Source organism: Kogia breviceps, chromosome 3 (assembly GCF_026419965.1).
Source record: "Kogia breviceps isolate mKogBre1 chromosome 3, mKogBre1 haplotype 1, whole genome shotgun sequence".
Lineage (NCBI taxonomy): Eukaryota > Metazoa > Chordata > Mammalia > Artiodactyla > Physeteridae > Kogia > Kogia breviceps.
Window position 1 is genome coordinate 150,941,194 of NC_081312.1, and position 13,559 is coordinate 150,954,752.

Here is a 13,559-nt window from a genome sequence, read left to right on the forward strand (position 1 = left end):
CCTCTAGAAACCATTATAAGAAGGTTTATAATTATGAAACAGAGAAAACAGTTTAGTCATTCAATAATAGGTTATTGTTTAAATCAGTATTGTTTACCCACTGTTGTTTTAATTGTAAGATGGGTTACAAACATGGTAATGTGTTGCTGATACTCAATTATAATTTGTTAATGATAATAAAAATGAACTTGAGTAGAGTGAGGATTATTCCTGTAATAGCATCACTCTTCACCACTTGCATTGCGATATGCAGGCCAGTGTGTATCTGATTTGCCATGATATCCTGAGGACCTGGCACACAATAGGCACTCAAATGTCTGTGTGAATGAAGGTGAAGTATAACTGTAAATACCCTAGGTATTCCCACGAGACTGGACTGTGCACATGTCTTTCAATGAGGAAAAAAGGTTGAAAACTACTGGACTTAAAAAACAACAGTACAATCATAGAATCAGAATACTAGGCAGCCATTTTTAAATGTTATATGATCCCATTTTCATCTAAAACAAAGAAGGAAGGAAAGGAAGGAATAAAGAAAGAACAAGGTAATGAGTGGCAAAGCCAGGGTTCAAACTCAGTAAGTCCTGCCCTAGAGTCCATGCTCATAGCCAATATGCTTATTTCACAGTAAGATTAGAGGTTTTTATCTTCTTTTCGCTCTTCGAAATTTTCTGTAATTAACATATACTACTCTATAATCAGAAACCTAAAAGACTATGATAACCTGGAGTGCTAGTTTACAAGTGGACACCATTGCACTTAAGATGAAAACCAGATTTCTGAAAATCAAGCCTATTTTCATAGCTACACACAGGTGGGACTGGCCACAGATGGGCTTGGCAGCTTTTTGCCACATGGTCGGGGCCAAAAAGGCCATGAAGCTAGCAGCAGGTTCTCAAAGTCTCAGCCAGCCTTCCTCTCCCTACTGAACATTCTCACAGTCCTTCCTTGACTCACCCTGAGCTTGGTTTCCATAGGCGAGAACAAACTGAGTCATCCCACGCAGCAATGCTGGACCAGGAACGTTCCGAGGATTCCCACCCGCGGGGGATACCAGCGGATCTACCCTGGGCCTGACACGGAGAAGTATGAACCCTTCTTCAAGCACAACGGCTCCCTCTCTGGGAGACTGCTGCTTCCAAGGCCAGAGAAGAGTGTGCCAGGTACTTTGCCCTACATTCTCCTCTGTCCACCTGGGGGGGGGCAAATCCTGAAGCTGAATTGCTCCCCAGCAGGGGGGAGAGGAAGCCAGACACTTGAGGAAAGAGGAATGGAGTTACAAATTCTATCAAACTCTTTTTTAATCTTTAAAAAATTTTTTTAATTGAAGGATAGTTAATTACAAAGCTAGACTTCCTCGCACCCCCCACTTTTTTTGGCTGCGCCGTGTGGCTTTTGGGATCTTCCCCGACCAGGGATTGAACCCAGGTCCTCGGCAGTGAAAGCGCGGAGTCCTTACCAGTGGACCGCCAGGGAACTCCTTCCATCAGACTCTTAATGACTGAGTTTAGTAGGTTTCCCCATCTTCCGTCTCCTTCCTCTCCCATCAGTCCCCCAAACAGATCAATTTCCTACTCTTCCCCCATCCCCATTTTCCCTCACCCCCTTTCTAACACAATTTCTCTGGTATCTGAAGCTGCTGTGTCTTGTCAGGCAGCAACTAGAAGAGATCCGCCTTAAGCAGGAACAGCAGGAGACCTCAGACAATAAGAGGCGAAAGGAAAATAAGGACCAGAACCAGGGTGAATCAGCAAGAGAGAAGAGCCAATCCAGGGCCCGGCTCAGGGGCTTTTCCACCCACTTGGCTTATAGGAACCGGAACCAAGAGAAAGAGGTGTCAGGGGTTTTGCAGCTCTTGCTTTCCTGCAGGAAAATGGGTTGGGACTACTAGAGAAGGGAATCTCTGCTGTCCTCTCCTCCTCTTGTACGAGAGATGAGTTCCTAATCAGTACACTGAGTCTGACCTTTTGGAACAGGAGGTGAGAAAGTGGATAGCAAAGGGAACTTTCCACCAGGGTCAGGGAAGGGACGGAGGTAGAGTGGGCAGGAGTCTTGCAGCCATCCTTGTTAATGACTGGGGACTCATCCTTGGAGATCCTGCATTCATCTCTCAGGTACCTTATAGCTGCTACCAGTACACCTGGACACTATGCAGCCACAAGAAATTGTGGAAGAGGAGGAGCTGGAGCGGATGAAGGCCCTGCTACAAAGGGAAAATCTCATCAGAAGTCTGGGTATTGTAGAGCAGCTCACCCGAATGCTGTACCCCAGCCACCGGGGCCAGAAAAAACTTCATGAATATCGGATGAGGGTCCCTGCACAGCCTCTCACAGAACAAGGGAACAAGGGCTCTACCGCACATGTTGGTGGCCACAGCCAAGGAGGCTAATGTGATGGTATCTGGCAGTGGAGCCTAGGAAAGCAGTGTATGCTGGGCCTTGGGAAAGGGTCTGTTGGTTGCTTTTGCATCTGTCCCGAAGCTCCCTTGTTTCTAGTAATGACATCCAGCCAAGAGCAGTCTCACTTACAAGAGACTTGTTCTCTATATTCCTATCTTGCAATAACCCCAAACTCATGACTGACAACAAAGCCATCACCCTCAGTGGCTTCTGTGTAATCTCTCCCTAGCACTGCCAGTGCTGTGGCTCTAACAGGAGATAAATAAATGATCTTGGGCCAACAAAACAGCTACCAAGTTCACTATTCCCTGGGCTAGTAGCAAACCTGTTGGGTCCTCTGGTTTTGTTGAATCCCAAAGGAATAACTGTTAAATAGTGGGCATGGCCTAGAAGAGATTTTTCTTGTCTTATTTTCTTCCACCACATCATCCAGCCTCACAAGAAATGTGGTAAGGGTCTGCTCTTCTCCTCTAGGCTAGATTTCACCAGGACGGGCTGGGCAGTCAAGAACTGCAATGTGTGAATCTGGTCCCAGTGGTCCTCCTGAGAAGGGCCACCAAAGAGCAGGGTCCTCATTTCCTGCATCCAGTTCGGCCCCATGAATTGATCCCCAGGATCTTAGGGCCACTGCCAAGCATGAAAGCTGCAATTTCATATCATTCCTGGTGCCATCTGCAGCCCAAGAATGTCAACTGGATGCGAGATCCAGCAGACATCAGCCCCTGTTCATTGTCAATGAAGACACGTGGAGGCGCTATCTTTCCAGCGCCAGAATCAGGCGCCGTAAGTATGCAAAACTAGCTTTGGTCACTCTGACTTGTATAAAGTCCCAGTAGCAAATATTACAGCTGGGATGCTCCCAAAGTATTATATGGCACTTCCAGCAGTGTGGGGATGGAGGAGGTAGCGGACCCATTTATTTACCTCCTTCTGTGTACTAAACTCTAGTGATAGACATGGCAGAAAGACATTCAACAAATGTAACAGGGATATGGACAAGTAAACACACCAATTACAATACAATGTGGTAAAGATGCTGGAGGGAAGCATGAGATGCCATTCCTCTGTGTTGGTAATTGGGCAACAGTTGGGAAAGAGGTGAGCACATCTCTTCTGTGAATACCTACTCAGGGAGACCCATGTTTCCACTGCAGAAGGCCAAGCCAGCAGAAGGCTAGAAGCCATAAACCGAGCCCTGGCATGATCAGTGCCACCCTTTTTAACCCCAGGCTAGGGCTATCTTCTGCAACGGGAAAGAGTGGTAAGTGGCTCATGGACTGAATGCACGTTGCCCTCCATGCTAGACTCTGAACACAGAGCAGCCGAGGCCTGGCATCTCGCCCTCTGCCCTACCTCTGCACCCCTGCTGCAGCATACCCCTGCACTCCTCGACATCAGGCACCAGAGATAAATGTAGGAAGGAAGCCCAGCACTCAAGCTGTCCTGGAGAACCCCCTCAGGTTTCCAAAAGGGCAAAGCATCTTCAATCTTTGCTAACTCAAAGACTGCCACCAAGCTTCAGTTTGAAAAGCCCTGGCCAGGAACCCTGTTTGCATAAGGCAAAACACGAAGACACTAAGAATTCCTCAATACCCTAAGATTATTTTCGGATGGGTAAAGACTAAAAGATGAAAAGGAGCCTGGGCCGGCCATGTGCTCATCTCCGTCCTTCAAATCTTAACCTGGATTTACCGCTAATGAGTCTGAACCCTGGGTGCGGCGCGGGGCTGGAGGTTATCCCAGCGACAAGACGTCCCTTTCCCAGAGGAGCCGAGTTCCCACGGCACGGAGCTTTCTCCATCAGACAACCGCCGAGGGGACGTCCTTCCCGCCGCCGTGGCGGAGACAGGCCGGCCTGGGCAGCCGTTGGGGCAGAGGGGCGGCTCTTGGCAGCTGAACTCGTCTTTTTATTAAAGTTTATGCTGTTTTGCAGGAGCGTCCTCTACCTCATACCGGCCTCTGAGTTTCAGAAAAGCCGGCTCTGTAATTACAACGGGGTAGAGTGGGGTGGCCGAGCTGTTCAAGCCCAGAAGTCACGCCTTCAGACGGAAGCGGAAAAGACGCGCCAGCCCTTCAGCCTCCCGCCCAATTCCGGTCCCGCCCCCCGGCTTCAGGCGCTACCCTGTAGGGGACGGGGCAGGGCTTTTTCTCGTCGACATGGCGGTTTCTCTGAGCCGCTTGCTGTGTGGGGGTGTCCGTGCCGCGGTCGCTCGCTGTGGGTTTGCTTCCCGGGGCGTGGCGATCCCGGGATCTGTCGGCCGTGAGCCGGACCCCGATTCCGACTGGGAGCCGGAGGAGCGGGAGCTGCAGGAGGTGGAGAGGTACCGGCTCCTTCCCGGGCCCTCAGCCTGAAGCAGGGCCTCGAGCCTGGGCGCCCCAGGCCGCGCCCCCTTGGCGCCGGGCGTCCTGCGGCGGCCCTTATTTCTCACCGGTTGTCAGGGGCACGGGGCAGCTGTTAGCTCCTTTGGGACCACGAGTCCCTTCACCAAGGACGTATTTCATCACCCGTTTAAAGAATTCGGCAACAGCTTATGGTTGTTCTTGGTGTTAGATTTCTGGGGCGGTGTTCAGAGCAGGTCTAGGCTGACAGACATGGCCAGGTTGTCCTTGCAAAGAGAAGCGGGCTGGGCGCTCTGACTTAGCCCAGGGCTCTCAAACCACCCATCTGGCTTCCACGCATGGCTTCTGCCATTGGTTCTCTCTCCCAGCGCCCTGAAACGACAGAGAAAAGCTATCCGGTTCCAGAAAATTCGGAAGCAAATGGAGGCGCCAGGTTCCCCGCCCAGGACCCTGACGTGGGAAGCCATGGAGCAGATCCGGTAAGACTGTTGGCAGTTAGGATCTGCTGTGATGAGAAGTGAAGTATACTGGGGCTTAGAACTTAGAACGCTGTTTTTGTAGTTTTTGCTTTTTTTTTTTTTTTTTTTGCGGTACGCGGGCCTCTCACTGTTGTGGCCCCTCCCGTTGCGGAGCACAGGCTCCGGACGCGCAGGCTCAGCGGCCGTGGCTCACGGGCCCAGCCGCTCCGCGGCATGTGGGATCCTCCCGGACCGGGGCACGAACCCGTGTCCCCTGCATTGGCAGGCGGACTCTAAACCACTGCGCCACCAGGGAAGCCCTATTTTTTGCTTTTTATCTTTAAAGATTTCTAACAGAAAAGTCAAGTAATAAGATAAACGTCGATGAGCCCGCCATCTAGATGTAATAGTTTTTAACGTTATGACACGGTTCATTTTTTGCTGAAGTTTTAAAATAGTAAGTTACAGGCGTCACAACATTTAACCCGTATATAGTAAGTAGATAATGACGTTCTTGATCTAAGGACCAGGGATGGAGCTTCCATGGTTACGTTGCTCTGTAGAGAGGATCCGTATCTTAGAAAAGAGATCCTTTTTTAAATTTTAAGTTTTCTGTTTTGAATAGATAATACATATGGCTCAAACTTAGAACAGTACAACAGGGCATACGCATTGAGAGGTGTTAATCCCCCCTAGTCTCCTATGGATACTATTTTTAATAGTTTTTTGCGTCATTTTCTAGGTTTCCTTATGCAAATAGAAGCAAGCACGTATGAAGACAGAATTTTATTTTCACTTTTAGAATCACAAACAGTAGAATACTGTAAATGCTGTTCTGTACTTTGCTTTGTTCACTTAATATATTCTGAAGCTCTTTTCACTTCCCAAGAGAGAGCTCCTCATTCTTTTCTGTAGATGCTTAGTAAATTGTAGTTTATTTTACCAGTCTTTTATGATGGGTACTTGAATTGTTTCCACTCACTTGCTGTAACAAATAGTGCTCCAGTGCATAACTTTGTATACTCAATGTCTACCAGAAGTATATACACTTACATAAATGTATGTGTTACATACATTCCTAGAAGTAGGGTTGCTACTGAACCGAAGGGCAAATGGACTTTCATTTTGATAAATATTGCTAAATAGTCCTTTGTAGGTCATGTTCCTTTTTCCATTCCCATCAGAATAACTCTGGAATTGAGACTTAGAATAAAGGGGGTTTTATAGAGCTGATCAAGATTTTATGAGCCTGTAGCAGCTCTCTCCTGTCAGCTTCCTCTCCTATCTTGAACACCAGCCTTTTCAACCCTTCCATCTTCCCACCTGTCACCTCCCCTTTTGTGATCAATAAATATCTTTTTATTTCAGAGAAAAAACAGGCTATTAGGTAAGAACTGTTTAAAGCTTCTTGGTCTCCTCCTTACCTTCCACTCTCAATCTTGTACTCTGTTCACATCTCTGGGGAAGTGGTAGTCCTTCACTTGTCTAGGACCAGTCCTCTGGGTGCTCTAGGTCAAATCCCTACCTCATTTCTCAGGGATCTACATCTGTCATCTTAAGGTTGTCCATGTTGTGTGCCCATCTCAGTCTGTCAACAACCAGTGCTGTGGCTGAGCCAGCCCTTGTGGTTCTTAACACTGCAAGATGCCCTTCAGCAATAACCATCAGGAAACTGCTGGGTGGGGGTTGGTGGGGGGATGAGGGGTGGGGGGGAGGGTTATTACTTACAGGACCTGGTAATTATATGGCACACCTGAGGCCACACATGTATAGAGAGAGGTGCAAGGGCCTGGGGTTCTTCTTTTATTGGGGTTGTGGGTAAGGGCCTAGGGTTTTGATTATTGGTGAATTTAACAAAAATTTTTAATTTTATTTTAAATTATTTATTTATTTATTTTGGCTGTGCCAGGTCTTCATTGCGGCATGCGGGGTCTTTAGTTGCAGCCTGCGGGGTCTTTTTTTTTTTTAATTGCGGCACACGGGATCTTTAGTTGCAGCATGCAAACTCTTAGTTGCAGCATGTGGGATCTAGTTCCTGATCAGGGATCAAACCCGGGCCCCCTGCATTGGGAGCATGGAGTCTTAGCCACTGGACCACCAGGGAAGTCCCTTAACAGGAATTTAAAGCGCAAGAAGAGAAAAAGCAAGTGGCCAAAGTGGTTAGTTATTGAAGCCAACCATGATCTCTTAAAACAAATGTGCCTCAATGGAGTGGTGGGGGGAAGCCTGGCTTTTTATCTAGTTGTGTGGCTGGCAGTGTGTTTATTGGAGATAGTCATCTTTGAAGTGCATGCCTTGGCAAGCAAAGCTTAAGTCAGTCACTTGAATTACAAAGAAAAGGAAACCCAACTGTCAAGGCTATACTACACTCCCTCCTCCTTTAGTTCCCTGCTGGCTCCCTGGCTCCCTACCCTCATTTTTGTTTGTTTGAATGAAACTATTACAGGTTATTATTCATTGTCCTTGGTCATTTATCTCACTCTGCATATTTCCCTGCCTAATGCCAGCCACTTGCATGGCTTCAACCACTTCTGCTATTGGCTTATGACTTCCAGATCTATCTTGTCTAGTCCATGTTTTCTTCTGAACCCTATATAGTAAACTGTGCACTAAATATCGCTGTTTGGCTGTCACACAGGTTCCTCAAACTCAACATGTACAAAATAGAATTCATCATTATTCCCTGACAATTTCATTCTGCTCCTGTTTTTGCTATAACCCCGAATGGTCCCACCAATCACCCACTCTAAAGATACTGAAACTTGGGACTTCCCTGGTGGCGCAGTGGTTGGGAGTCCGCCTGCCAGTGCAGGGGACATGGGTTCGAGCCCTGGTCCAGGAGGATCCCACATGCCGCGAAGCAACAAACCCTGTGTGCCACAACTACTGAGCCTGCGCTCTAGAGCCTGTGAGCCACAACTGCTGAGCCCGCGTGCCACAACTACTGAAGCCCACGTGCCTGGAGCCCGTGCTCTGCAACAAGACGGGCCACCACAATGAGAGGCCCGCACACTGCAACGAGGAGTGGCTCCCGCTCACCATAACTAAAGAAAGCCTGTGCAGCGACAAAGACCCAGCACAGCCAAAAATAAATAAATAAATTAATTAACTTAAAAAAAAAAAAGATACTGAATCTCAGCCTATTTCTTCACCCAATATTTAGTTCCTTACCAAGCGTAACCACTTGGCCTTCCTAAAATATTTCTCAAGTCTCTTTCCTCCTCTGCTCTCATTGCCACTGTCTCGGTTCAGACTGCCTGGATTACTGTCACAGCCTCTTGCCTGATCTTTCCATCTCTAGTCTTGCACTGAGAAACTACTGTTACTGAACCAGGCTCATTTGCCTGATGCACAGCAAGCCATTGCTGAGACCCTGAGGTTTGCAGCAGAGAAAGGGTTTATTCACAGGCAGCCAAGCAAAGAGATGGGAGAACAAGTCTCAAATCTGCCTCCTTGAAGAAAGAGGCTTAGGATATTTATGGGGTAAAGAAGCAGGGTGGTCTGAGGCTTCGGGAAAGGTGATTAAATGTTAGAAAAAGGTGAAGTAATTGGTGCTCTGCACAGGGGTATCTGAGTTACCTGGTTCTTCATGGGTTGCATCTTCAGAAAACGGTGGGCAGCATTAGCATGATCTGAGGATGGAGTTTTTGGCCCTTGACATTGAAAGGTCACCCGTTGGACACTTGTACAGGCCCAGCTGAATGGCCAGTGGTCTCAACTAGTTTGAACTGGGCAAAACTAGCCCCATGTTCCTGAACAACAACTTAAGCAACTGTTACCAGAGCAACCCATGGTCAGAGGTGTTATCTATAGGGGGCAGTTAAAGGAGTCTTGTGATATATTGTCTAGGCTATGTGAAGCTTGGAGGGTATGCAGTTTGCATGAACAATTAAAGCAAGCTTGGTCAGTGAAGGCAGGTTACAGGTTATTATTCATTAAGCAGGTTATAGTTCAGGTAATCTAATTGATGACTGCCCTCTTTCACTCCCACTGGATTGAGCTTCAAAATGAAAATTTGCTCATGGCATTCTGCTCCTTAAAATCCTTCCTTGGTTTACTGTTGCTTTGGGATGGACTCCAGAATCACTAAGCATGGCATGATCTTGCTCCTGTTCCTGCTGTCACACAGATTGAGCTGTTCCCAACAAAGGTGATGCGCTTCTTTGTGTTTCATCTGCTGCTCACGCTACCATCAGTATCTTTGACCTTTTCTTCCTCTCCTCCTCTCTGCCAGCTTATGACAACTTCTCATCTTTTCAGACCGGCTCTAGCGTGGACTTCCTGAAGTCATTCCTGGGCCACCGTGCAAATGTGGTGATAGCCTGTCCCTCCCCGGTGCTCTTACAGCATCCTCTGCTGGGATATTTCTCATAGTGTTTTTGTATGTTACTGTATCTGTCTCCACCACCAGACTGTACTTTGAAGGGAAAGACAGTTGTCATGCATCCCCAGGATCTAACTGGGGCCTGCTGTGCAGTGAGAGAGGAATTCAGTTGATATGAAATGAAATGACTAAGAGTAGTTGGGTGTTGCTGTTAGCACACAGGAATGGACCGCAGCCATTTAGTGGCACAAGATAAACACTGCATTTGCAGTTTTTCCAAGCCCTCTTCTTTTCATGTGTTTATCACTAGTATTATCAGTTAATTGTTCTGATAGGAGACGACTTCACAGATTGAAAACCTGCTTCTTTTTTTCATAGGTATTTACACAGGGAATTTGCAGAGTCCTGGTCAGTTCCCAGATTGGCTGAAGGCTTTGATGTCAGCACTGATGTAATCCGAAGGGTTTTAAAAAGCAAGTTTGTGCCCACAGTGGAGCAGAAACTGAAGCAAGATCAAAAAGTCCTTAAGAAAATTGGGCTTGCCCGCTCGCTCCAGCAGCTCCCAGGCTCTGGGGATACCTCAGCACCGCTTTCTGCAAGCCGTTCTTTATCGGGCTCTTTGCTGATACCAGGGGATGAAGCCTCATCCAAAGGCCATGGTCACAGCACAGCTTTGAAAGTGACAGAATTGAACACTCACAGAACAAATACACCAAGGAGACAGAAGGAAAGGAATAAAGGAATCCAGGGCCTGGAGGAGGAGAAGAGCTTTGTGCCTGTTGCTGCAGCCCTAGGTCATCCGAGAGAGCTGCAGAAGTTCTCCACTAGTGACTGTGGAGGCACCAGAGGAACTGACAGGGATGGATTGCCAAGTGACAAGAAGCTGGCAGAGTTGAAGGCAGGGGAGCCAGGTGACCAGAACTTTAGCAACAAAGTCGTGCAGAGGGGACGAGAGTTCTTTGACAGCAATGGGAACTTCCTGTACAGAATTTGAGCTGGAGCCTGGCTTGTGGAAATGCCATATGAAACACAGCTGGGCAAGTATATTTGGTTCTGCCTGGATTTCTGTGTGGATTAACCACCTTGGAATGGGGGGTAGTGATGAGCCTGGAATGTGGGATGAAAGAGCTTCTTGGATTTGAATCTGACAAAGGGCAGAGAACTTCACAGGGTAGTTATGTGTGGGAACGGGGTGAGTGACTGGGTAGATTCCAGCCTCCTGGAGCACTGCTCCTCTGACCCACGTGGATCTTCGGGACTCACCCTTCTTGCTTGGGCTCTCTGTATGTGGAAACCAGCCTGTATTGCATGTGTTGTTACAAGTTTCTGTGATACTTGCAGTATGTTTGGGAGGAAATTAAAAGTTTGTCTTCTCATCTCATTTACTTCTTGATTAATGAATACTAACAGTTCTGGAATGGCTTAGTCAGTTATCTTCATTATGTGCAAAATAAAGTAAAATGTAGCAGTCTGTGTTGATTGATGCTTTCTGGGATTGGGAGGGTTTACCTATGAAGGGAAGGGAAGAGGGAAAGGGCCCCTTGTCTAAATATTGGGAGAGAGATGGGGCCAGAGGAATCCCTAATAAAGGGCTCTGTGCGTATCAGCCCTGCTTAGTGATGGACTTTGACAGCCAAAAACTGGACATTAGGCTTTCCCTAAACACCCAGTCTAAAGCAGCTCCTCTTTTAGTTGCTAGGGCTCTAAAACAAAATGGGGCTGTGGGGATTTGACCAAACAAAAAATGCAAAGCAGGCAAAGGCTTTACAGGCTCTCAACGTAACCTCCAGCCACTTCCAAAAGCTTAAGTAGTATCTTATTTTACAGCTTTATTCAGATTTTTACAAGGGTGTTGTGATTTAGGCAAGAATAGATAATAGATCCCTTTTACAAATATGGTCTTGGGACTTCCCTGGTGGCACAGTGGTTAAGACTCCATGCTCCCAATGCAGGGGGCCCGGGGTTCCATCCCTGGTCAGGGAACTAGATCCCACATGCATGCCGCAACTAAGGAGCCGACGAGCCACAACAAAGACTCGGTGCAACCAAATAAATAAATGAAAGTAAATAAATACATGAAAAAAAAACCCAAATATGGTCTCAAAGGTTTTTGGATATGCCCAAGGTCACATAGCTGCAAGTGAGTGACAGCAGTGGGACTTGAACCCAGGTCTGATTCCTAATTCAAGGCTTCTAAAATTCCAGGAATCTGTCACTGCCTGGCATAATTTCTGTTAATTCACTGATTCTTTTAGAAATACTTTATTAATATCAGAAAGTGATTATCAAAAGACAAATGGAGACATATTCAAGCAACATAGGAGTCCAATGACAGTTCTCAACAATGTCTCATTTTAACAATTTACCAGCAAAAATTGGCTATTCAGAACTTAAATACATGCAGGATGTTTTTCTAATGAAAACATTGATATTCCAACCCTGTCGCTGACACCCTGGTCACGTGTCCTGTTGCTATTGCAAATGTCATTTATGGCAGTTATATCACTGATTACTGTTAACTTGAACATCTGTTCGGTAGAAGTGGGCAAGGACCTACCACATGCCAGTCAAAGTTAAGGAATCCAGCTTCTGGTAATAGAGCAGTGGACAGATAAGGCCCTTGTTCTCACTGCTCTGTCACGATCATGTAACATAATAAAAACGTCAATATAATTATGATTTTTAAAAGGGTAATTTGCCATTAGAACCTTAGAGGAGGGACTTCCCTGGTGGTGCAGTGGTTAAGAATCTGCCTGCCAATGCAGGGGCCACGGGTTCAATCCCTGGTCCTGGAAGATCCCACACAAGCCGCAGAGCAACTAAGCCCGTGCAGCACAACGACTGAGCCCACGCACAGCAACTACTGAGCCCACGTGCCTAGAGCCCGTGCTCTGCAACAAGAGAACCCACCGCATTGAGAAGCCTGCGCACCTCAATGAAGAGTAGACCGCGTTTGCTGCAACTAGAGAAAGCCTGCATGCAGCAACGAAGACCAAATGCAGCCAAAAATAAAATAAATTTATGAAAAAAAAATAACTTAGAGGAGCAAGATGCTATTTGCTTAAATATGCATTTCTAACTTCTGCAAATCATTTGTGCCCTTTCCCCAGGGGACTATGAAAAATTAGAAGCTTTTATTGCTAGCTTGTATATGTTTTCCATTTACCTCATCCACCACCATCCTAATGCCCACTAGCTTAAATCTTTTGTTTCCATTCTTTTAAATGCTAATCTAAGGCTTTTGTACTTACTAGTTCTTTGTCCCCAGATTTTCACTTGGCTGGGTCCTTGCCATTCAGGCCTCTGGTCAAATGTTACTTTCATACGCCTTTTCACCGTAGTCTAAAACAGCTCCCTTCATGTTCTATCACCACACCCTGTTTAATTTTCCCTAGTATTTGAAATGTATTACTAATGCATTATTTGTCATCACCCACCTTGCCTCATTAGAAGGTAGATCCCATAAGGGTAGGAGACCTATATGTGTTCATTGCTGTAGTTCCACTCCCAACATAGATTTCTTTTTTTCTCCCTTTTCTTTCTCGGCTGTGCCACTCAGCAGGTGGGATCTTATTTCCCCAACCAGGGATCGAACCTGTGCCCCCTGTAGTGGAAGTGCGGAGTCCTAACCACTGGACTGCCAAGGAATTCCCCCAACATAGATTTCAATATTGGTTGAGTGAATGAAGAAATGGCTGGGAAACCTTACACCAATCAGCCAATCCACAATGGCAGAAAGTCCGGCCTTTTAACTTTGCCAGCCTGTGCATCCAGATCTCAGCCAAGAAGGCCTAAACTTCCTGCAGGTTGACCTGTTCCTGCTCTATGCTGACAGTGTGTCTCAGATCCTAACCCACTGGCATTGAGGTGTTTGGGGAAATTGTCCCCTTCTCCCCGGCCCCCCACTGCCCCATTCCAAGCAGGGAGGCTAGACAGGCGAATGGGGACTCACTCAGCCTGTGTTCCATTGGGTGGGGTCATAGGACTCCATGGTGCCCTATCCCCAGGCAGTCCTGTTTCATGACACAACAAAGGACT

The 13,559-nt window shown here is 47.0% G+C and overlaps 3 protein-coding genes across 3 annotated transcripts in view; all 3 read left to right on the forward strand.

Annotated features, from left to right (window-relative positions):
- GDPGP1 (GDP-D-glucose phosphorylase 1) overlaps positions 1-1,061 on the forward strand; it is a 26,288-nt gene extending 25,227 nt beyond the window's left edge. The window contains exon 5 of the transcript XR_010839836.1: positions 978-1,061. The gene's annotated coding sequence lies outside the window, so the exon portion shown is untranslated. The remainder of the gene's footprint in view (positions 1-977) is intronic.
- The window catches only part of TTLL13 (tubulin tyrosine ligase like 13), a 13,218-nt gene extending 9,397 nt beyond the window's left edge, over positions 1-3,821 (forward strand). Inside the window, 7 exon segments of the mRNA XM_059056649.2 lie at positions 978-1,041; positions 1,043-1,118; positions 1,121-1,163; positions 1,654-1,834; positions 2,126-2,311; positions 3,078-3,182; positions 3,535-3,821. Coding sequence (XP_058912632.2) covers positions 978-1,041; positions 1,043-1,118; positions 1,121-1,163; positions 1,654-1,834; positions 2,126-2,311; positions 3,078-3,182; positions 3,535-3,810 — 931 coding nt within the window. The 3' untranslated portion in view covers positions 3,811-3,821.
- Positions 3,822-4,464: 643 nt separating this feature from the next.
- Positions 4,465-10,992, forward strand: NGRN (neugrin, neurite outgrowth associated). Its single transcript, XM_059056637.2, has 3 exons — positions 4,465-4,720; positions 5,108-5,218; positions 9,900-10,992. Exons 1-3 carry the CDS (start codon positions 4,557-4,559, stop codon positions 10,513-10,515), a joined length of 891 nt encoding a protein of 296 aa, XP_058912620.1. The 5' UTR covers positions 4,465-4,556; the 3' UTR covers positions 10,516-10,992.
- The last annotated feature ends 2,567 nt before the right edge of the window (positions 10,993-13,559 follow it).